The sequence below is a fragment of the Mirounga angustirostris genome, unplaced genomic scaffold (assembly GCF_029215605.1).
Source record: "Mirounga angustirostris isolate CCGP_5_RB_7025 unplaced genomic scaffold, mMirAng1.0.hap1 SCAF_9, whole genome shotgun sequence".
NCBI classification, from domain to species: Eukaryota; Metazoa; Chordata; class Mammalia; order Carnivora; family Phocidae; genus Mirounga; species Mirounga angustirostris.
The window spans coordinates 121,863,755-121,888,278 of NW_026991717.1; the positions used below are offsets into that span (position 1 = coordinate 121,863,755).

General features: G+C 39.1%; 1 protein-coding gene across 1 annotated transcript in view; it reads left to right on the forward strand.

Moving 5' to 3' along the window:
* Positions 1 to 24,524, forward strand: part of NRXN3 (neurexin 3) — a 1,531,407-nt gene that overhangs the window by 1,455,942 nt on the left and 50,941 nt on the right. The window contains exon 17 of the mRNA XM_054513824.2: positions 23,132 to 23,210. Coding sequence (XP_054369799.2) covers positions 23,132 to 23,210 — 79 coding nt within the window. The remainder of the gene's footprint in view (positions 1 to 23,131; positions 23,211 to 24,524) is intronic.

Consider the following 24,524-nt stretch of genomic DNA (forward strand, 5'->3'; position numbering starts at 1 on the left):
GATTTCATACCGTGGTTGATGCCATTCAGAATCACATCTCACTTCCAAGGGAACTTGTGGCCTAACAATTCACTCTGACTACCTGAAGATTTAAAAAGAAAATGAGAACTTCACTCAAAGACTAGCCTATCCCAGATCCAAGTTTTTCACTATGCACTCTGTTAACTTCTCTAGAAGCCTCCTTTCTACTGCCTGGTGCCCTGTGATTTGGCACATATACCCTTTTAATGAGTGAGTGTTCTGTACCCAGCAAATGTGTCAGAGAAGGCTGACTGATACTAAGAAGCCATTGGCTTCTGGATCTACTACCCTGCAAGAAAATGTTAGGGAATAAACTACATATACCCCCAAAATATTTCAACTGCTCTTTCTATTACATTAAATAACAGAGAGTCATTTTATGTCGTTATCTGTAGACCATCTATTGAAAAAAAGTGTGTGGGAAGAAACCCAAAATATAAACATATAGACTCTGTCGGGTCTATATAAATTTGATACACATTCTCAGGTTGTCTAGTTCAAAATACAAATTTAATTGTTTATACATTTTTATTTAGTGATATTACATCATACTTGAGCCTCATAAGATCCATGTCATTATTGTACATTTGCTGAGAGTTTAAAGCCCCCTTTATGCTCTTCTTGACCTTCCTATCCTGTCTCTTACCACAGCTTAATGGTTAAGAGAAGGACTTTGGAATCAGACAGAATTAGTTCAGAACTGTAGTTTTGCTACTCATTATCTACATTCTCGAGTCTCCCAGAACCTGTTTCCTTGTCTGCAAAGTAGCAATGGTAAAATTGGCTTCACAAGATGTTTAGGAGAATTAAATGGAATAGGATGCTCACATGGCACATTGCTTGGCACAAAGCACATACTTAATAAATTGTGTGCAGTTTTTACTGATTTGTTACTGTGGTTGCTTTAAATTCACCCTTTTACCCTTCCTTCTGTTTAGAGACTTTAGCTTGTTTCTGGCTCTTTGAAACTATCTGGTTCTCTTCTATTTGGACTCTGGGGCTTTTTTTTTTTTTTTCCTAAATCACATAACCTCTAGCCACATCCTCCACCATGGCAGCAGGTGACTGGAAAGCCTCTCCCTATGGATTCAGAGTCCTTATTTGGCTTATCTTACTAGCTTCCTGACTATACTCACCCATCACCCTATCTCTTTCTATCCTGAGCTGTTGATCTAGAGTAGACCAGAGTTTGTATTTCCCAACCCATTTCTCAGTGAGGCAACACTGTGGACACCGTGCACTCCTTGGGCCTCCATAATTTATATATTATCTCTCTTTATAACATCCTCATGAGGGAGTCTGCAATTCCATACTTCTACTCTCTTCTAGAGAAAATATATGCTGAACGCTTCACATATACTTCTGGCCTTTGGGGAAAACCAAACAATTTATGAACACTTTCTGAGGGGTAATTATTTCTTTGTTGTTTCCTTGCTATTCATTTTGAGATAGTCAACCTCTAAGCCTCTTATTTTATATACCACCTTTAAATCTCTCTGGGTTCATTATTTAATAATCACAAAACCTCTACCATGTCTATTGAGCTGGGTCCAGTACAATCTCAATTTGGAATGCTCAAGAGATAGAAAGTTCCATCAAATTAATATCCTGATCAACAGAAAACTCTTCGTTTAAATGTTGCTGATGCAAATGCTTCCATTGTACATCATTCATCTTTTCTACCTTAGAAAGCTATCATTAGGGTCCCTGAACTTCATTTCAGGATCTTGCATGACTAGGGGGTCATTTCAGTGCCCCCAAATGTGGAAGTATAGTAAATTGTGCTGCATCTGTATCATCTACCATCTCAAAAAACCCTGTGGGGAGTATTTCTTTCAGACAATCTCTAACAGTACCTTGACTTCTGCGTAAGATGCATCTCTCTCTTTAAATTCAGGCATATTGAAACTTCTGGTTCAGAAGGTAAATTTCTTTAAAAAAAAATAATTGATGAAACACTTGAAACTGAATAAGGGTCTGCTGCTGTTCTGCAGAGTAATCCCATTGCTTTAGGAGTTAGTATAATTTTGCCTTGTTAGATGCTAAAAACTTGTTTCTCTTGGTTCCTGATGTTCAGTTTTTCTGCCTACCCATTTATTTATTTAATTCCTGATTACTAGCCAAACTCTGTGCCACAGGTTGGTTGATATAATTCAAATGTCCAGCCTGTAACTAAAGAAAGAAAAATGTGTTTTGTGAAGAATAGGCATGAAATAGAGAAGTCGGTGGTAGTGTGACATGGGAAAAGGAGTAGGGCCAAACAGCATGGGAATTCATGACATGTTGAAGCGCACAGGGAGCCAGAAAAGAAGACAGTAAGCTGACATCTGTCACCATCCAACAGGATCTGATTCCAGCATTCATCCCTTTGTTCATGTTCCATGAAAGTAGGCCAGAAGAATTCGTATCATGCCCTCGGTTCTTCTCTGGATACCAGGGTTCCAGCTCTCTTATCTGTTGTCTCATCTCGGCATTGTATGGTACTAGAAGAAGCTACATTTCACTTGACCCAGTTCTCTGTTTTCCAGTCTGGATCAGGGACACAGTAAAGTTCAGTAAGGACCAACATTTATTGGCCTTTCGTCTAACTCAAAATACAAGTTGAATCCACTGCTATGGAAGCAGTTTTCCACACAAATCTAATCCCCACCCCCAGATCACCACACCAGAGCTAATATTCAACTGCTTATATTGCTGGTAGAAAGATTCCAAGATCATTCATGTTGTTTTATGGGGCTACTCACCAAAAGGTACTTTCTTGTCTATTCTGTGGATGGGAAGGTGGTGGAGAAAAGTCTTCTTAAGTGTTCTACATAGTTTCATTCTATGCTATTCTATAGCTACATTCTATGTAGTGCAATTTCTATTTTACCTGCCCTGTTGCAGGTGAAGGGTCTTGCAGAATATGTTCATGGCATAAGAACAAACCCGCCTCTTTGCACACCTGAAACTAATATAACATTGTATGCCAATTATACCTCAAAAAAGAAAAGAACAAACCTGACTTATTCATAACAAGTGGTAGCTGACAACCGTTGGACTCACTTCACAACTTGAAAACTCTTCTGTCCCTTGAAAGCGCTGTGCTATAAGTATTAAATGTGTTTTTATTTCCTGAAGGATGTGTTTTAAACAAGTTGCCACTTAAAAGCTCACAGAAGCTTTAATAACAAGTTGACTAAAATTTAGAACATAGAAAGTAGCCCTCTCTCTCCTCTGTGGTAGCCGTGAGCTAGATTCATGGCCATCAACCTGTTACTTTTCCACATTCTGTCATGAAGCAAAAATAGTTGATGGAGACCAACAGACATGTTTGGTCTGTGTTACAACTAAGAGTATGATTTCTCACTAGTCCTGCTAGGACTCTGCATCATATGTAAAGAGTATTCTGAAAGTGAAGTCCCTATACAAATGAAAAGTGTGATTATCATAATCCCTTAAAGATTTTTAGAACTATTTCATCCATTTGATGGAGCTAGTGTATGGAATCCATGGTGAATGATATTCAAGTTTATTTATTCCATCATGCACTGAAATCTTTGGGGGCAGCAAAAAAAATGAATGAATGACAGATTTGGTAATATGCTGGTGATTTTCATCATCTCTTGCATTATAGCTCTAAAATATTAATCAACAAATGATTGTCTTGAAGCCTTTAGCCAACAGCATTAGAGTTTCCAAGGTCTTGCCTAGGAATGCATACATTATATAACAACGTATAGAGAAGAAAGAAACTGAATCCAATTAAACCTGGTGGAAGAAGCCCATAGAATATAATTATCTGAATTTGGGTTTTTTTCTGAGATTTATTCTCTCAGGTGGCAGGACTCTAGCAGGAGGTCTACTATGACCCAAAGAGATAAGGATTTTGGCCACACATACGGGACAGCATTTGGACTCAGCAGCTCCTCCTTGAAGTGCCCCCATTAAGTCTCTGTGGGGTGTCCAACATTCACTCTCTCCCAGACCAGCAGAGATGAGGGGATTTGTCTTTTACAGGCAAGGTCCCTCTGCTGAGAATTGGAACAAGGAAACACATTGCCACTTGCCTATCTTTCAGGAAAACGACCACTGTGATAGCATAAATGTCCTGAGAGCTTTGCCTTGATGGAAGTGTGTTTTTAATGATATGATTTTGGTATCCAGCCCTTTGTGGATAGCTTGGCATATGTCTTGTTATATTTAAACAGCACTGACTGATAAAGTGGATGTTAACTGGCAGTGAGTGACTAGGCTGAAGGTCTTTGTTACCCAGGCTCTCAGCTAACGGATCATTAACTAGAAGGAAATGTTTGACCCAGAAGGTCATTACTGTTATTAAGTGGGAAAATAAATTAAAATTGCTTTTTTATGAATCAGATGAGGATTTAAAAAAAAGACAAAGAATGGAAGAAAGAAAAAAAGAAACAAGCTTGTGTTACAGTAGACTCAGTATTCATAGCCCTGTTCTTATCTCCCTAAAAGATCAAATGGTGATGTTTATGGGGGAAAGGCTGTATTTCCAAATTCTCATTGTTTTATTCCCCAGAACCTATTTTGACAGTCACTAAAAACTAGAAATTTCAAAGCATTCATTCTTCAACTCCATCCAGAGAATATAATTCCTAAAATTTTCAAAGCCAATCATTTTGTCCAGATGCCACGCAGTTTAAGGGGCCTTGAGTAATTTGTTTAAAAAATGGAAATGTGAAGAAATAAATAAAAAATGAAAATGTGATCAAAAGTAATGTTATTCTTTACATCTTATTATGTAAAATTATAATAGTATCATATATGTCTTTAGAAGTTCCTTTATCATAAGCTAGTTGTATTTTATTGAATTTTGCTGATTAAGCCTTAGGACTTGCTGTGTAAAGGAAGTATGAATCCTGTGCGTCTTCTGGATTCATTCTATGACCTTTAGGATTTGCCTCTTCGGTGATCTCATCACCCTTATAATGCAAAAAGAATAAATAAATAAAAATGGTCTAACGGGGTGCTGTGAGTCTTGGCAATTAAAACTTCACATGAAAATTGTCTCCTGAGAGAAAATATTACTCTCCCTTTTAATAAAAGGATACAATTAAACCCTCCGTCAAACTTCTCTCCTTCAGATGTATTAATGTCTTATGTAAAAGATGGAAATGGATTCTTGTTTTGTTGAAAAATCAAAGTAAGAGCCAAAAGCATTTCTACCCGTAAATTGGCTTATGAATATTAAATATCCCAACCTTGGTGCTGACTAATTAAAATAAGAAACTGGAAGGTATGGTGTGCTCTGTGCTTATGACCCTGTTGTTTCAGTCCTGGGTTTAGTTCTATGCCCTTAGCGTTATTGTCTTGTTTCTTTCTTTGGTTGCGTGATGCAGTAAGGCTTGGAAATGCCAGTGTTTTACCTATGGGGATACATGGGTTTACCTTTTACTTCTGAAGACTACAGAAAGTAATTGAGTTGCTTGGAAATCTCTTTAAATTAGGCTTAAAAGGTACCGGGTTTATTTTGTACATCTTTTTCTTTCTCTTCCAAAGATTAGGACTGGACTTTAGAAGGCTCTTTCAGTTACTTTAAAAAGGAAAATGTATCCCTGAACCAAACAGGACTGAAGGCAATGTGCTGCACAGGTTTGAAGGCAAGAGCATCTGATCTCCAAAGAATCAGAAAATCTCTTCTCTAGTTGTATTTGTAGGCACTTTTTGTTGTGTTGCTTTTTTTTTTTTTAAACAGGTAAAGCTCAAATGAGCACAGCATGGCCCAGATGGTGTTTAAAGCTACCCAAGTTTCTTTTATGTAACTTTCCCTTCGTAAAATGTGTTCCAGCTGGGAATCTATTGGGCCGTTAAAACTTTGTCCCTTTTATGTTTTTGTTATTCTTGCACGCATGCGCACCCACGCCTGCACGCACACACACAGGCATAAACATGACCGTTCTAAATGTGTGGCATTAAATCATCCCCAGCAGGGGGGAAAGTAACTCTGCAAGGCTTTTATTAACTGTCTCTCAAGCTAAACATTTTATTCAGTGGGCAGATAGAAGAACTGCAGGATAAATTTCCAAACAGAGAGTAAAATTCGTACCCACAGATACGAATTCTTTTTAAGGCTTTTTTACCTTCTCATGGAGGCCTTACTCTTAAGAGGTGCAGATAGGCATTCCATTCATCTCTGGAGTGTCTATAGGAATGTCCTCGTTCAGCTGAGTGTCCCCAGCAGTGAAAATTAGTTTGGCCTCCCAGTTCCTTTACATGCTCAGAATGGGCCTTCCTCCTGGGATTAAGCAAATAACATGTGCTGGGATTTGTGTAAAAAGATCATCTTGCTGGTACACGATTAATGTATATTTGATTTGGTTTGTATGTCAGGTGGCAAAGCTAGGTTTCCCTGGAGCCATCAACACCTCCTCTGTCTTTCTTTCTTCATGTCTGTCTCTCTCTCTGTATAATTTTTTTTTCATTCCACAACTCGACTTCTCCATATTTACTCTATGTTCCAGGCAATCGAAATTAGTTTCTTATTCCTATTCCCTCCTTCTTGCTTTCTTGCTTCTCTGCATTAACTTGTACCATTCACCTGGACTGTCTGTCCCCACCTCTGCCTGTTAATATCCTATTATCTTGTCACAAGCCAAATCCAAAGACTACCATCTCCACAAATTCCTCTCTGCCAATCCAGCCACAAGTTATTGCTCTTCCCTCAGAGCCCTTTAAAAAAAATTTTTTTTTGTTACTATTACTTAAGGATATTTGTCCCAGGCACTTACCTAGCCAATGATAAGCTTGAGGACTGGGGCCACTTCAGATGTCTCTTTGTTTCCCCCAAAGCAGAAAAGACTTGAATAAGTGAATGGTGAGACAACTACCTGGGCGCAGCTGGGAATATCCTTGGAGAGCACTCAACAGAATTTTTTCTCAATGTGAAGGAATTTGTTCCTAGACAAATTCAACATGTCACCTTGACGTCCTTAGCATCATCTGCTAAACAATCTGTTTAAATCTGTGAAAATTATTTCAACACTTTGATGCTGGTTGATAAATAGCCACTGCCTCAAGACACCAAGTGTCCTGTCCTTTCACCTGCATCCGTCCGATCAGGATTCCCCTCTGTCCGTACGGTAAGGCCTGGGACAGCCAAAGCTTCCAGGACCCAGCTCCAGCACTATGGCCACTGTCTGTTCTGATTACCTCCCCTGCTACGCTGATTGTTGACTATTGACTGTTAAATTTTATATGACCCCTGCCGATATCATTGTTATAGCCAGCATGACACCCACAGAAGGCAGTTAAAGCCAGGCACTGTTTATGGGGTATGTCTGCCCTTCACTTGAACAGAGAAGAAACTAATGGTTTGAATAGGTGTTGGGGATCCTTGAGTATTTTCCCAGTTTGACTGTAAAAGTTAATGAAATCAGGGCCCACACTTAAAATACAAATATAGCCATAGATATATCCTATGATATAAATAAAGAGATATATTTTTTATAGAGGAGTAACCAGGGAATTAGATTCCATCTGAACCTCTCTGTGCTGAGCAGTTGGAAGCATATTAAAATAATTTTAAATATAAGCATTTATTGCCTTTGCCTATAAGATATTACATGGGAAATTAAGAGTCCAGTCTGATGTGTTCCTGGGTGTACAGCCTATAAAGGTATTTAAAACCTAAAGTACATTTATTCTGCATTTAAAGATGTTTAGAGACTGCCCTGTGTGTTAATGTGTGCTCTGTGACTAGCACCATTGAAACGCTCTCCCCCTGCATGCATTAATGTGTGCATCGAAGGGAAGAAGAGCAAGGGATGATAAACTGTTAACTGCACAATGTTCTAGTAAGATTTATCTAAGAAAGAACAGTCTAGTGCATTAATGTGAATATTCAAAGATAGATGTTTATCTTAATGGACTCAGAGGTACTTACAAACAGCATAATTGCCGAAGTCATTTTACAGGGCATTTATTCAGAGCAATTACATTAACTCTTACTTTCTTTTATATAAAGAATTCTACTTAAAGGTTTAAGTAAGACAGGACTAGTGTGACCAAAGGACCATAGGTTGGTTCTTCCTGGTCTCTGCTCAGCCAAGACTCTTTGGAATTATGAGAAGAAAAACCCCAAATCTGTTTTTTGGCACTTACTGGACTTTTTGCAAAAGGCTGGTCTATTAAAATGTTAAATTGTCCCAATATCTGGATTACTACATGATATATGACTTAAGTTTAAACCTGTAGTCCTGCAGGTAAGGAGTTGACTGTCTGGTACGTGATTGTAATATTGAAGGGAAGTCGTGTCTAGGTTTGTCTGGACCAATGAGACATAGCGTGTATCTTGAAAGCAAATATATTCTTGCAGAGCAACTCCCATTCTTGACAAAGAGCTTATAAAAGCATTCCTGCCCCTGACACCTCCTAAGGTCATAATTAATAATAATCTGACACTTCTGGCACTTCTCTCTTCCACTCATATCATTTCCACCCTTTTAAAACAGGACTCCTGGCTTATCCAATTTGATTTTAATCCATAGACATTCCTAAGCACCTGCAATTCATTTAAACACATATCGTGCACCCAAGCACTGGTCCAGCACTGTAGTCCTGTGGATAACTTCCTGTGGATAACAGATGTGTATTGTAAGTCAGAATATAGTAAGTACATTAAGTGAGATTTGAAGAAAGTACTAAGTTAGCCTGCTAGAATATTTTATTTTTCAACTGTGGGATCAGGAAGAAGCTGCAGGAAAATGTGTCGGCATTGTGTCCTAAAGAAGGATATGTAGAATCTTATTAGGTATAAATGGAATGAAATGCAGGTAGAGCTGAGTATGGAGTGGTATAAGCCAGGACATTGTGGGGAACTTATCAGGCTTGTTCAAAGCATAGCAAACATTTATTTAGTAGTTGCAGTATGGAGGTGCTCATAGGGGCAAATGGTAGTGAAAGACAGTGCTACAAGATTACGATGGAGCCCAGAGGTAGAAGATCTTGAAATTTACAAAAAAAAAAAAAAATTAAGTCTAGAATTCATTTGATAGGCAATGGGATAAGTTTAGGCCAAGAGAGTGTCACATTGAACGCTGTGTTTTTATTCTGGCAATGCTTTCTTGGGTTCATTGAAGATAGGTAAGTGGAGTCAGGGAGTTTGATTAAAGATTTTCAAGATTCATCTGCATAACACACCAACCAGGGCAGTAGAAATAAAAAGTAAAATGACATTTTAGAGAGGGTCTTCATGGGACTTGGTGCCTGGAGGTGGGATGCTGAGAGGCAAGGATTCAGAGGTGACCCTGAGGGTTTAGGCTTGTTTCTGAGGGTATGGTGCCATAGAGGCGCCATTTTGTCTGGGATAGGTAGATTGCACATACTTATAGGATATTCAATTCAAAATATATTCTGTCACTGAAGTGAAAATGTTTATCCCGGCTTATCTAACTCCAAATGATCTCTCCTCTTTCAAGTTTCTTTTGGACTTCTATCTGGGCTACGGAGTTGGCATATGAGAACGCCATAATCACTGTGGAGCTTTCCAAGTCCCACTTCTGGATATTATGAAAATGCCACCTGGTGACTACTGGCCACCAAAGGCAGAGACCACTCATATTCACCTTGCATCTCTCTGTCTCTGGTTGCTTTCTCTGCATTGCTGTCTCCATTTTGATTGTGTTCAGCTTCTAGTAAGAGAAAACTTGACCTGCAGTGATTGAACAGGGGAATATATTTTCTCACTTAACAAGAATTCTGGAGTCTGTAAAGTAGAAAACTGCTTGTTTGGGCTCAGGTATACATTTAACAATATCAAAGTCAACTTCTCAGGTCTTTTGTTTCATGCCATTTCTTCCTCTTTTATTGGGAATAGAATAAGTATTTCTGGAACCTCTAGCAGATTTCCTTATCTATCACTTTGTCCAGACTGATGCCACTTGGCCACATCTAGTTGCAAAGGAGACTTGCTTAGGCAGGTCACATCGCCAGCCCTAGAAAGGAGGAAGAGTAGAATGGATATTGACAGTGTCTCCAACACTTGTCTTTCTTGCTACAGTGTAAACACTTTGAAGGCAGGGACCCTGTTCCATTAGGCCCTGCCCCCATATTATGCCATGTGTTGTTCCTTCCCTGGAACTTTGCTGGACATAGAGAGGTCTGGGAGGGGAGGAGCTTGAGGAGCCAAATCTTTGCCTTGTATGCTAAGCACCTTCTTTGTCTGTTGGTTCCTCTGAGCAGCCTTAGGAATGAGGGAGCTTCTGGATATATGTTGAAAGGCTCTTTCCACCACCTCTCAAAAAAATAAAAATTAAAAAAGAAAGAATTCGAAGAAAAACAAGACTACATGCTGGGAGGAAATCTATGCTGCTATAAAAATAGAATAGGGCTCAAGTGCATTCTTCAGTAATGAATGCATGAAAAGAAGCCTCTTAAATTATGAATGTGGCTTCTCTTGTTTATTGCCCAGTAATCCTGCTTTATTGATTTCTGTTTATTTCCAATCACCTAGAATGAGAGACTACGTTGCTTAGAGATCTTGATCCCTAAAAGATTATTTAAAGCTACTCTGCTGTATTTAGTTGTTTATTTTTTTGCTCAAAGTGATCGAATCAATACGAATACAAACAAAACACTTTTTCCTTTGCTCTCTAGAAGACTAGGGGGAAAAAAATACAGAAAAGCTAAATAGAGATCCTTGGATTAAAAAAAAAAAAAAAGTCCCAGCAAATGACATATTGATCTCTTTCAAAGAGTCAGAGTGTAAATTAAAAATATTCTTCTGACATAAGTTTTTAAAGATGCACTGACTCAGCAGTATTAGTATTTACTGATTTTCTCTTCCTAGAGGACCAGTTTGGAAGTGCAGCCCCCTTTTCCCAAGATCAGCTGGTTCTCAGAGTTCTCAGAGGGAAGTTTACCTCACACTCAATGCTGCCAAAGGTCCTTGGTTCTGTACCATCGGTTCTCAGTTGTTATTAAACTCTGGTGCGGGCAGATAAGGAGGTGAGGGGGCAGTGCGGGGGACGGACACAGAAGAGCCATACCAGTGTGTGTGTGTTGGGGGGGCGGGGGGGGCGGTACTGGTGCTCTTCTCCCAAAGTACCCGTCAGAGAATAAGACTGGTTATGACCCACACTCATGAGGCCAGAAGTGAAGTGCAAGAGACGCAGGAGCATAAACTATTTGTCATAATCTGAGTTTCTAAAAACCACGTTAGAACCCTTTGGCCTGACTCAAAGACATTTTGCACAACTGTTCTCAGGAGCAGCTGCAGAATTTGCGGGAACTGGTGCAAAATATAACTAAGGGGCCCCTCATTCAAAGAACAGAAAAAAAAGTGCAAAAATATCAAGCTTTTTTTTCCCTTTCTCCACAGTCTCTCAACTTGTCATAGGACTTTTTATTTGCTATTTAATGCCATTTTAAGTAAATAAAAATAAAAAGTTTAAGTTATTTGCATGAATATTACCACTCGTCTTTATATTGTATGATGCTAGTTTTAAATGCAAATATGAGAGCATTTAATTTGAATGCAGAATCACTGAAATAACACAATTCATATTTCATAGCTCACATATGCATATGTATTTTATTCTTACCGGAAGAGTGAAGACCGCACAAAACTAACGCACCTATCTTTATTTCACTTTTTGATATATGCACCGTCTACTGACACTCTCTACCTTCACCTTACTGATCGTAAGGTAGGATGAAAGGAAAAAATCTCTGGGTGGTCCTTTCTCTTGTCTACTTGTTATTTTTAGTGTAAGTGGTTGGCTAAGACAGAGAAGTAAGAAAGGATGTGGTAGGTTTCCTTGGTGGCTTATTGTTCTTAGAATGCCATTGCCTTCTCTCTGCTTTCTGAGCAACTTTGATTCAAAGGGAAAACATAGCCTGTGGGAGCCCCACTTACTCAGTAGATGTAACACACTTACCTGTGTGTTCATATCAGAGGATATGGTATAAAACTCTAAAAGAAGGAAATGCAAAGGAGGTCAGCTTTGGACTAAGACTTTATCCATAGTCACTCTTGTCTAGAAGGTAAAACCAACCTCCCAGGAAAAAGAATTGGGGGATTCATTCAGATAAATCTGTTTGATTCATCTTACTCCATTACATGGTGGGACCACAGAATCCTGTGCTTAATGGAGCACCAAAGACTCTGTAGAAGGGGTGGCAAGGAACAGGGCTGGACACACACATTGCATGTATCCCATTTCCTTATGCACATGCTCCATTGTCTCATTGAACTTCACTTATAAAACACAAGGTCAAAGATAAAATGGTTAAGAACTTCGGGGTGGTAATAGCAGAGCATTAAACCAAGCCCAAGGCCCTTGTGAGCATAGAGCCTTGTGTGACTGCCTAGGTCTCCTGCCTGGGATTATACCTGCTCTATTTCCAATACCCACTTTGACAGTGAATGAATGCTGTTGCCTAGAAATTAGGGGGAAATTGCTAGCCTTGCTGTCCATAAGAAATGAGAAATGAATAGTCTTGGTTTTTCCCACATGAAAGTTCTGTTATGTTTGCTTCTGTAAATTGTTTTGAATCTGTATCTAAGATGAGATAATCCACTTCAGGTGTGTTGCAGCCTGGGAATGAGGAAGAGACTTCTGTAGGGTGAGTGAGTCCATCGTGAATTTCTCATGCAGCAGTACCTAAAGACTTTCTCCAACTTGGGATTTATCCTACCAATCAAAGAATGTTTGAATCCACCCCCACCCCCAGTCTTCCTTTGTGGGAAGCTGGTATTGTCTTTTAGACATGAGTAACTAGGGATGAATTCTCAATCCAAAGCCAAAATCCTTTGAATTTTCCCTCTCTTGGGGTTTGATACCATGTTATTCAATGTGCTCTCACTTTCCCCCTAGAGTTCTGACTCAAATTTACTACAGATTCCCTGTAACTCCCTCAGGATTTTATTAAACCAAATGTCAAATGCACAAAAGTTGCTTTAACTGCTACTGTTGTTCTGACACCTGTATTTGCCTTTTCTAATATGATATTATATGGCAGAGTGGGAGATATTCTTTTCAGGGCAATAAGGAAAAACAATCTTGTCTTTTTATCAGTTGTATTTTACATTCAGTTCATTGCATTTGATTGTTCTTGGTAAGTTTGCTGTGCCACATACTCGGTAAGTTCCCGGCTGTGCTAATGTGCTGTTCCTTGTTTTGTTTATGTTATCTTGAGCTTGCATTTCTTTCTTAGTTTCTTATTAGGCATGAACCTGTCATACTTTTAGTTTTTCAAGGTACCCGTTCTCAGCCCTTTCCTACATTGACAGACAAAAGAGATGTTCCCATGCATTGCACACTCTTTTCAGTAAAAGTGGCTTTCCATAGACAAAAAAAAAAAAAAAAAAAAGGTTATGTTTGAGTCCCAATATTTTGCTATTTTCCTACTCCTTTCTCTCCTCCTCTAGCATACCCTAATTTGTCGGTGACCAAAGATTGAGAACCACTGCTATTTGCTCTGTACTGAATGGCTACCTTACATCTTTTTTCGGAATTGCTGACCAATATCCAGGACAGGCTTTATCCTGCAACTCATCATTCTCCTCCAATGTTTGGGTCTATTATTAAGCCTTCCTAGGCTGTGATCTCAAACTGCCAGGAAGGGCCGTTTCTCCTTTGTTGAGTGGTAAGTTTAGGTTACAAAATAGAGGGCCAAGAGAAAAACTGTCCCCACAAGGAAATATGATTCTGTTTTTCCTACTTTTTCCCCAAAACCCATTTATTCTCCCTGAAGAGAGAGAGAACAATAGTACATTTTTGGTTCAAAAAAACCACATTGGCGCTCTCCATGATAGAGACTTTTGTACAGAATTTTAACATCCATTAACTGATACCTACATCACTTTTAGTGGGTTCCATTAATATTTGACCTGGTCAGTATCAATATTTGATCTGTTGAGGCTTGATTTTGGTGATAATATTGGAATAAAAAGCTTACTTAGAATGGAAATACCACCAAAAAGAATAAAAGAAGGTGGCAGGTTGACCAGAAGATAAGCAAGAAAAGTAGATTAGGTCCTTGGAACTTCAGCTAAAATTTTGGCATTCCCTTGTAATGGTTAGACCCTAAATACTCAAAGTTTGTGGTGAAAACGAAAAGAGTTTACAGTGGAAACATAGCCAAGCCTTTCTGACTAGCCATACTAGAGAGAACCTGCACCAATAAGAAAAATAACTATTAAAGCCAAACCTGAGGTGTATATAATCGATAGGCTCCTGGTCTAAATTCCTAGAGATGGTATGTGGTTGGGTGGGTGGTTTGTATTTTTTTTTCCTCCGTCCTAAATAATATGTAATTTCTCCAAGCCAAGAAATAAATTGAAAGGATTTAGAGGGATTTGCTTATCAGTGGAACACCACGTAGCATTACATTCCTCCTGCTTTGGGGAAGGTACATTGAAGTTTGGTTAATCTTCTGTGGTTCAATACTCCTCTTCCCTCTGTCAGGCTGCCTTGAACAACAGACAGATTAATCCTCCTTCTACCCACTCTCTTCTCCCTCCTCCCTCCCCTCTCTCTTGATCCACACTTCCTTTTTTGAGCAGATGGAAGAAATCTTAAAACTAGAAAGAAAGGAAGAAAAAAAAAGATGCCACACCACATTTATTTATATAATCTAAGAAGACCTCAAGGATAGAAGGAAAGGACCCCAATCCTTGGCACAAAGTTTGGCTAAGCTTAGCCTGGTTCTTTCACTGTTAATTAAATCTTGAGTCTGCAAAGGGATTTCTTTAAAGGTTAATTCATTAGTAAAAGTTATTATACATCATGCCGTTCTCTCATCCTGCTCTAGTATATGCAGTGTGGAAAAGAAGAGGAAGAATATGGAGGCTATTGAGAGTGAGCAAAATGTAAAGGGAAGTTGGTGGTACTATTTAGGTGGATTCCTATACAATCTGCTATCAGGAATGCCTGTGAATAATCAGTTTTTGTTACGGTGGGTACCATTGATGGACCTCACACTAACTTTATGTTTTTGTGGCTGATGGTTTAGCAGCTAGTCCTTGTTTTCTAGTTGAGCCTGGCTCAAATCCCCTTAGTCTATAAGCCACATGAAGACAAGGACTGTGTCTGTCTAGCCCTCAGCACAGTGAATGACACATCATAGGCAGTTAATAAACATTTGTTGAGGGAAGACCGATTGAATGAGTAAATGTGTGCATACTTAGTATCATATGTCAAGAACAATTTTGTTTGTTTTTTATATTCAGTTTTCTTAGAGCTCTGGTCCAGTTAACTGAATTAGGTTATGTTGCATGACATAACTGTAGCCCAGGGCCATTCTCTTTAAAGCCTTCTCATTCCACGGAAATATGAGTCAAGCAAAATATGTAGACATTCATATCTAACTTGGCAAGTGATTATGTCCAGGAGTGAGTAGAGAGAAATGAGGAAAGGATTATTTTGAAAAGCCACAATAACATGAACTCCAGGAGACAGTTTTAAAATTCACAGGGTGTTGTTTCAATAAAGTTACATAGGCACATAGAGGTAAGGCCTGAGGGAAACTCAGAAAGCATCTTAACTAGATGGAATTTTGTCTCTTTGTCTCTGTCGTTCAGAACCCGTCTCTTGGTATGCCCCGACCTCTCACACTTGAGTATGACAGGTTCAAGCCATTTGTTTCATTTGCTCGTAATAGTGTCAGTTGCTTGTTTTGAAGATAACTATAAAGGGGGTGTTCAGAATAAAATGAGGGTATTGATAATCCCACCCATGCATCTTACCATGTTTTAGGGTTGTTTCTTTATTGGGCTTGAGTTGGATAGAATGGTGGGGCTGGTGGGAGAGAGGAGAGGGTTGAGATTTTTGCTTCTAACAAGTTTGCCCCCAAATCCAGGCTTTTTCTGTCTTTGGTTTGGTCTAAAAATCACATCCAGTAGTGTGTGAGTGTGTGTGTGTGTGTGTGTGTGTGTGTGTGTGTGTGTCAGGTGGGGGGATCTATAAGCATTAATCTAAACTGGGACTATGCAGTGGCAACAATTTGACAAAGAAAACCCTAATAGATAAATTTAAATTGTGATGGTCAAGCTTTTTAAAATCTCATTAAAGGTTACAGATGTACCTAGAGTCTTTAATTAAAAGTATCTTAGACATCCTTTATTTAAATAGAGAATAAATGTTCATGATGAAGCTGTATGACTCCCTCTCTCCTATGAGATACTTTAAACCTCAGCTTTATCACGGAATAGAAGTAGAGAGGGGAAAAACTAAAACACCAAGCATTTGAAGGAATTGAATTCTTTTTAGCATGAAGCAGCTGCAGAGATGTATGGCTGTTTTCGGTGGGACTTCAGAATATTTATGGGCCTTTCTCTTTTCCTTTTTCACTGGAAGAAAGGCGATCATCATTCTTGAGTGTGTTATTTATAATTTCATAAAGCTGTTCTGGGGCAGGACTTATTTTATCTTGTGCTTAATCTCAGTCAAATAACTGTTTCCAAGGAGCTGGGTGGAGGAAACTGATTATCCCCCTGGAATGATTAGCCTATTCTCAGTATAAGGTAAAGGGCTAAAGGTGGGAATTTGAAGTCACAAATAGGCTTCTGGGCAGGAGGGAGGGGACATGGTGAGTCTACCTTGAGCTCTTCTGACGATGGCAGCAGACATTTTTCTCAATGCCAAATTAACGGATGGCAGAGAAGAATGGGGGGTGGGGCACTCCTGTGAGGTAGACCCCTTCAGAGTAAATAATTAGAAGCAAGTGATTACAGACACAATAACTCACTGGAGGAAAATGAGAAGCCAGGTCTGTGAGGCTGAGGGAATTGGAAGGTAAATATACCTATAAATTTACTTGGGTGGACAGAGCTTTTGAGCTTTCCTCTGTCCCGGTTTATTCTAAGGTAATTTATATTTAAATAAAATTTATATTTAAGTTTATTTATTAAAATAAACGCTGGGAGGAAAAAAAGAAAGGAATACAAATGCAATAAAAAAATCTTTCAAGAAAAGAATAAGGACAGCTCCTTCCAGACAGATATTTTATTGAAAGTCATTATAATACCTATCTTTAGTTTTATGAATCCTAGTACAGAACCAAGTAATTTCAACATATGGATTAAAAATATGAAATGCATATTTTAAAATGGGGTAGTATGGATTATTATTTTGAATACGGAACTTGGCTAATATAGAGGGACAGAAGAATATTTTCCTCCCCTTGAGAAGGCAAGGTAAGGTCTTTAATCTGCACTGTGGAGGAATGGTGCAGTCAGCCCCGTGCACTATGTTCTGAAACCATGTATTAAGTGCTTCCAAAGGAAGGGTGATGGATGACACTGATGGGACATGGGGAGGAGAAGAAGGAGAGATGTCCCATAGGACAGGATATTAAATTCATGCTCATTATCCGAGTTTGCAAGAACAACACAATAACTCAGGTAGCTGTCATTCTGTCACGCTGCTACATCTTTTCACCCTTGTCCTACTCAGAGGTATACAAATAAACTGTGCTTTTCATGCCTCTGAGCCTTTGCAAAGACTATTCATTCTACTAGAAATGCTCTTCTCCTCCCACCCGCAGCTCTCAGCTCTCCGCTCTCCCTGCTTCACTGCTGCCTGTTCCTCTGGGCTCATTTCCACTTCCCTTCTGCCCAGGAGCTTTCTCTGCTTCCCTGCTCCTTGCTCCCTTAGCACCTTATGCTTACTCTTGTCATGACGTTTGGTTTACTATGTCAAGTTTGCCTGTTTACTTGGCTCTCTCTTCAGAGATGGTGAATTCCCAGAGCAGCGGAACTGTGGTTTGTCTATCACTGTATCCTTCAAAATGACTACAGTGCTTGACACATAGGTGTTCAGTAAATATTTATTCAAGAAATAAAGGAATGAATGAAAGATGAACAAAGCACCATGATGACATAGTCCTATAGACTATATCACAAGTGGTGGATGGATCTAGTAGTCCAGCCATGATCAAACTGTTTGGTTTGGAGGTAGTCACAGATCTTCTATTCTTTCTTGATGGACTTAAAGGTAATGTGGGTATCTGACATATGGGAGCCATAATATGTAAACACTTTAAGCTTAGTCATTGAGAACTATGAGAGCTTTAGACAATCATTGGGAAGAAGAGTAATATGAGGATGACAGAGAAAGCACCTTGATAAGCATTCCCAGCATAACTATAAGAATAGAACTTCCTAAAGCAATGCTATTCCCTGAAGGAGCATGGATGGTGGGCAGTTAAAAGTAGCAGATGTCACTACAAATGTCCACACCTTTGGTTCTTATGAGTACTAAGATGTTAATATGTGTCAACTGCATAGCATGAAGTCTGAATACAGCAAGTATTCAATAAGTGGTAAATGTTATTGGTAGGCATTATTCTAGAAAGTTAAAATATCTTTTTCCTCTCAACAGTGCTAACTGCTCTTTTTTCTAAGGAATTATGAGTAATTATGAAAAATGGGTATGATTGTAGGAAAATACACACATACACAGCCTAGGGCTACTGCACTTTATTTAAAGACCAAAGTCCATAGTTCATAACAATTCTATTCATAACAATTCTATTCATAACAATTCTATCCTGAGTCTGTGTGTATCTGCAATAGTGAAGCATAACTCACCAGCCATAGGAACCAATAGTCAAAAAAGTGTGCCTTTTTTCCCCAAGGTTCCGAGTTAAAACGTGAATTTACTTATATTTGGGGAAGGACACAGACAAGAAAAAGAGCTACTAAAAGAAAGCCTTGGGTTTTCTGAGAGTAATTTTGAATCAAGTTGTCATTACTTTAGGATGTGATTCTAAGTGCGTATCATCCAAAAGCTTTTGGTTTGTAATTTTGAGGTTTTTTTATATGACAGGGACAGAAGTAGTAAAAAAGAATTTTTTAATCCCTAAATATAGAGTTCTAAATCCTGAGTCCTTTGCAAATCAAAGCTTGCTGCCCCCAGCACAGAAAGTGTTTCTGAAACTACAGTGTTCTGTGGCAGTCATGGTAGTGTTGGATGCCAGGTTCTCCAGGCAAACATTGGTGACTGTGTTGGGCAATGAGGGGATGGAGATGTTTGTAATGGCTTTGGGAATTTCATTGGCAGTGGCTGTAATTGGTGATAATGAGGTTTGAGAGACAGAAAGGAAAGGGCTGGATTCACATAAAACCCATACAGATTGTCTGGACCCAGAGCCATGGGAAACATTATCTTCCAGTGATTTTTGAGCTCTCTTGGCATCTCTATGAGTATATTTTTCTTTAGCACTTTTGATGGCAGATGCAACCAGAGGTAATGAATGAAAATGGAGATAATGAATTATCAGCAATGAAGAACAGTTCTGATGGGGATGAATTATTAAAGAATACATAGGTGGATAGCAACTTTATTTAAACTAGGAGTGGCAACTAGGCTTGGAAGTACAGTTACTGATTGATTGACTGATTGACTTCGTTTTAGCTAATATTTATTGAGCATGTACCATATGCCAGGAACAGAGCTTTAGTTTTTCTTTTTTTAAAAGATTTATTTACTTATTTGAGAGCAAGAGAGCGAGCACACAGGGTGGGAGTGGGTAGAGACAGAGAATCCCAAGCACGAAGCCTGACATGGGGCTCAATCTCACAACCCCGAGATCATGACCTGAGCCAAAACCAAGAGTCAGACACTCAACCGACTGAGCCACCCAGGCACCCCCAGAGCTTCACTTTTAACATTACACTTAAATTGATGACAAGACACTGTGTTTATCCCAATTTACAGATGGAAAAATTGAGGCTTGAAGAGGGGACGTAACTCACCACCACCCCCCACCCCCCCCAACCCCCTCGGTCATTGACTGTTAAGTGTAGGAGCTGGGAGTCACAGCTATGCTCTGTAGAGAGTCAGTCCTGCTCATTCCATGCTCTGCTAGACCACCTGCCACGGACCCTCCTTGGAGTCTAACCACCATTAATGGGAGCTCCTGGCAAAATGTGTTGCTGTTGCCTGGGAGGAACACTTTATTCATCCATATGCATACAGAAGATCAGCAGAAATCAAATCTCTGGGAAATAGGGCACAGGGTCAGTCAACTGGAGAGAAAAGGCATGGAAATGTGGAAGAGCATATGTGTGGGGTCTGCAGTGGCGGTTGGGGCCCATTTTGGGGACAGAAGTGAAGGTGGTGTTGGGGAAGGAGAGTGGTGCTGGGGACAAAGTCACCCAAACCACGTAGCTACGGGGAGAATTTGTGTAATATTAGAGGAGGCAGGGGGATGCTGAGAGGAAAATAGTAAATATCCTTCAACCTCAGAGTCTAGTACTTTTCTTGAAAAAGAAGTCGACATCATATTTTTGGCCAATCAAAATTAATATAACTTTCTTAGAATTCTTGCTTGGCTATCAGTTCTGGAGATGAGTTCACTAGATGTTCATGTAACTCATTGGTTTTCACTCAAAAACTAGGAACCCGAGGTAGTTATGCCACATCCAGGCCATTCTGCAAGGTCCTTATAATGAAGTCACCAACAATTAATTTCCAATTGATTACCTTTAGAAATGTATTCTCGACCACTTTTTTATTACCACCCTCTAAGGAGTTTTTTAAGATAATTTTTCACCTAATTGCCCTTCTACCATAAAATTTTAATACCACAGATATACTGTATATTTGTTTAAGTACTGTAGGCTTTTGGCAGGTCAAAAAACATTTTCGGGCACCTGGGTGGCTCAGTCGTTAAGCGTCTGCCTTCAGCTCAGGTCATGATCCCAGGGTCCTGGGATCGAGTCCTGCATCGGGCTCCCTGCTCAGTGGGAAGCCTGCTTCCCCCTCTCCCACTCCCCCTGCTTGTGTTCCCTCTCTTGCTGTCTCTCTCTCTGACAAATAAATAAATAAAATTAAAAAAAAAAAAAAAGAAAACATTTTCATATCTAGGATCCATCCCCCCACGTACTTAAAACAATTTTTGCTGCCTTGAGGGAGGTCTTACGTCCATGGATAACTCATGCTTTCAAACTATCAAACAAGGATTGTGACCCTTCCGAAAAGGCCGTTTGCCTCTTATGATTGCCTTCTGCATTTCTGCACAGTTAACATGTATTCCTCTACCACCTCCCTTCCCTAAGTAACTGAAAGTGGGCCTGCAGAGGGCCCAGACACAACAGGAAACTCCAGGAGGTTTGCTCACCAGGTCTCTAACACAAATCATGTCAGCTCTGGGATATAGCTTCAGCTTTGGTTGCTGAAAATGAAATGCACACTTCAGTAGTGTCTAATTGAAAAAAAAGTATGTTTGAAAATTCTTTTTCTATTAACTTTAAGGAGGAGCAGGGTTGAAGTATCTCCCTGTCAAATGTAGAATAAAGATCCATAGCATGGTTTAAGGCACCTCTCTACCATTGTCAGTTAAGTGAACTCAATTACCTAGTGTGACTTTTCTACTGTTCTTTGTCATGTCCAGTAATTCTATGCTTCATGTGTGTATTTCAAAAAGGATGTTGTCTGGAAATGCTAAGCATGTGGGTTGTCACGTGCATTGGTTTGCTCGGGCCTCCATAACAAAGTACCACAAACTGAGTGGCTTAAACAGCAGAAATTTATTTTCTCACAGTTGTGGAAGCTAGAAGTCCAAGGTCGAGGTGTCAGCAGGGTTGGTTTTTTTCTGAAAACTCTTTCTGTGGTTTATGGATGGCTTTCTTCTCCCTGTGCCTTCTCATAGTCGTCCCTCTGTGCATGTCTGTGTCCTAATTTCATCTTTTTATTAAGGACTCCAGGTATATTGGATTTGGCTTACCCTAATGATATCATTTTAACACAGACCCTATCTCCAAATACTAGTCATATTCGGAGGTACTGGGGGGTTGAACTGCAGCATATGAATTTTGGAGGACATAGTTCAGTCCAAAACTAACATCATAGAAGAAGGGATGTAAAAGGAGCCTAGGTGAATCACAAATACGGACTTTGACTAAGATGTATCTGTTCAGATCCTCCCTGTTTCTTACTAGCCCTGTGTCCTCTTTGAACTTAAGTTCTCCTTAAAAATGTAATAATTATATCCATCCCAAAGGATTGTTGTGAGAATTGTACCTAATCAATTAATAACAGCTATAACTAATAAATATATATACACATGTCTAGCTCAGCATCTGGTTTCTAACTGCCTTTCCTCTTGAATATGGATTCAGACTTCAATGCATTGGGAATAATAAAACCAAGCAAGTCAGTTAATATTATTAATATCAAGAAGGGGAAAGAAATGAGCATTTATTGAACAACTGTATATTGAGTACTCTTATGCACATAGTAGGACAAATTTTTTTTTTATGTAAGATCTATAGATTAATTATTCAATAGTATTTATTGTGCATGCAGTATGGATCAGGTACAGAAAGTAGTCCTCTCATCTTCTGTGTAGCAAAGACCCTTCTTATTGTCCATACCCAGTTTCCTGTATTTCTTGCAGCAGATTCCCTGGCATTGGGGAGTTTCTGCAGGATCCAATAGGAAAAAAAAAAAAAAATTGTCACAAGTTGAATTACTACTGTGGCAACCAGATTTTTTTCTGCTATTGTCAGAAACAGTCTTTCTGTGTCCAGAGGCTGTCATGTGGTATTTCTCTGCTGGCCTACATTACGAATTCAGCTAATTGCAGCAATTACATGAAGAGATCACTGCTAGCGAGAAAAGCCATTATGCTGTTCCTGAACAGACTGCATTCCACAGCATTCATTAATTATGCCTGCCTATAGATTCACAACCACCAAAGCATGCACTTGAGACCACACACCATATGCACTGAAACCCTCTCAAAGTTTGCAGTGCCTTTCCATGCTGGCTTGCAGTTTTATATGGCCCACCATTTGTATATCCCTTCTCCTGCCCTTCAGATTCTCAAAATTGAAATTAAAATCAGAATAGAGTCAGGCTGTATGATGTGACTTACAGGGATGGGATAGTCTTGAGCCTCCTGGAACCTCTTGGAGTCATTCAGCTTCTCATAAAATCCATACAGGTTGTCTGAACCCATAGCCATTCACAGCTACACAAGAATTTAAAATGCTCTATCCTCCAGCATGCCCTCTTTAGAGAAGAGAAACATAATAATGATGGGAGGCAGGACATAGTGATAAGTCTTTGATGCTTTTGTTCATTGGTTTCCTTATCTCTCTCTCTCTCCTTCCCTTCCCCCTACCCCATTATTTTTCCTTTGACACACACAGCCAACATCAGATGACCTTGTTTCATCTGCTGAATGTTCAAGCGATGACGAAGACTTCGTTGAATGTGAGCCGAGTACAGGTAGGTTAGGTCAGTCTTGTTTTGCTTGCTTTTTTTTTACATTTGCAAAAAACAATACATACATATATGTGACTATTCATGTGTTCTATATATATTATAGTGTGTTAATGTGTGTATTTACTATATCTATATATGTATAAGCATACATATATAAATATTAATATATAATCAAAAGCATCAAATCCCATGGAAGGAGCAGATAAGATCCCAGGGAAATTTAACATCAGTTCCTGATATCCAAAGAAAAGTCCTGGTGTACCACCCAACTTTGAGCAATCGGACACCCAGATTAACTGTGGGAACAGGAAAAGTACAGCAGTGCCTGGCAGCTATGAAATTGACAGGGGGTGGGGGCATGAAGATGTCTATATTGGAATAACATCAAAACCCCATGAACCCAAAGTGGAGCTATAAAGATCATTTAAACCTCATGAATTGTTCTGAGCCTGTGTGGCAAACAAAATAAAACCAGAAACCCAAACCAAACAACAATAAAAAACCCCACACATTTTCCATGGGATTTCAACAGCAGTTAACATGGTATTATATTTATACTAATTTTGTTCATTGTGCGTTTAGAGAATTGTGCAGTAATATAGCATAGTAAACACAAAATTAGTACTGAACCATGCCATGTCAAAGGCTGAGATGCTTCAAAATGTATCTACTGTGCTGAAGTTAAGAGGACTTTTGCAACTCGATGCTTCAGTGTGTTCCCCATTCGCACCCAGATACATTTTGATTATTTTATGGTCTTTCTTTATATTGAGCTATATAATGTCCAGCAGGCAACTGCGGTCCCTGATTATTTCCTATCAATTTTTCCAAGTCGTCTGTTTTGAGACTTGCTATAAGTTAAACATTTATATATATATAATAGAGAACAGATATCATCGAATTTCTGTGTATATTTAATAGAATTAAAAGCTGGAGTTGGGTTAGGATCTTATTTCTGCAAAGGCTAAGAGAAACAGAATATTCTAGTTGATTTTTTGGGTTGCTTTATTTATTTTACTCTTTTCTTTAAAAAAAAAAAGGTGAGCCATTAAACATTTTCTTTTGCTAATTCTAGAGAAATTCAAGGTTTGTGGAAAAAAATAACAAAAGTAAAAACTTTCCATTTCTTACCCCAAGATGATTTACATTTTTTTTCATATTTTGTTGAAGGCCTGACTGGTGTCTTGCAAGTGGCTTTGAATCAGGAAGTTCTGTGGGTTTCTGTTTTTAGCATTACATAGAGACATAATAATAGGTAGGGTGTTTCCATTTTGGAGTGTGACCTGTTCCTTTAGGAGCTCAGTTGTGAAGAAGGAA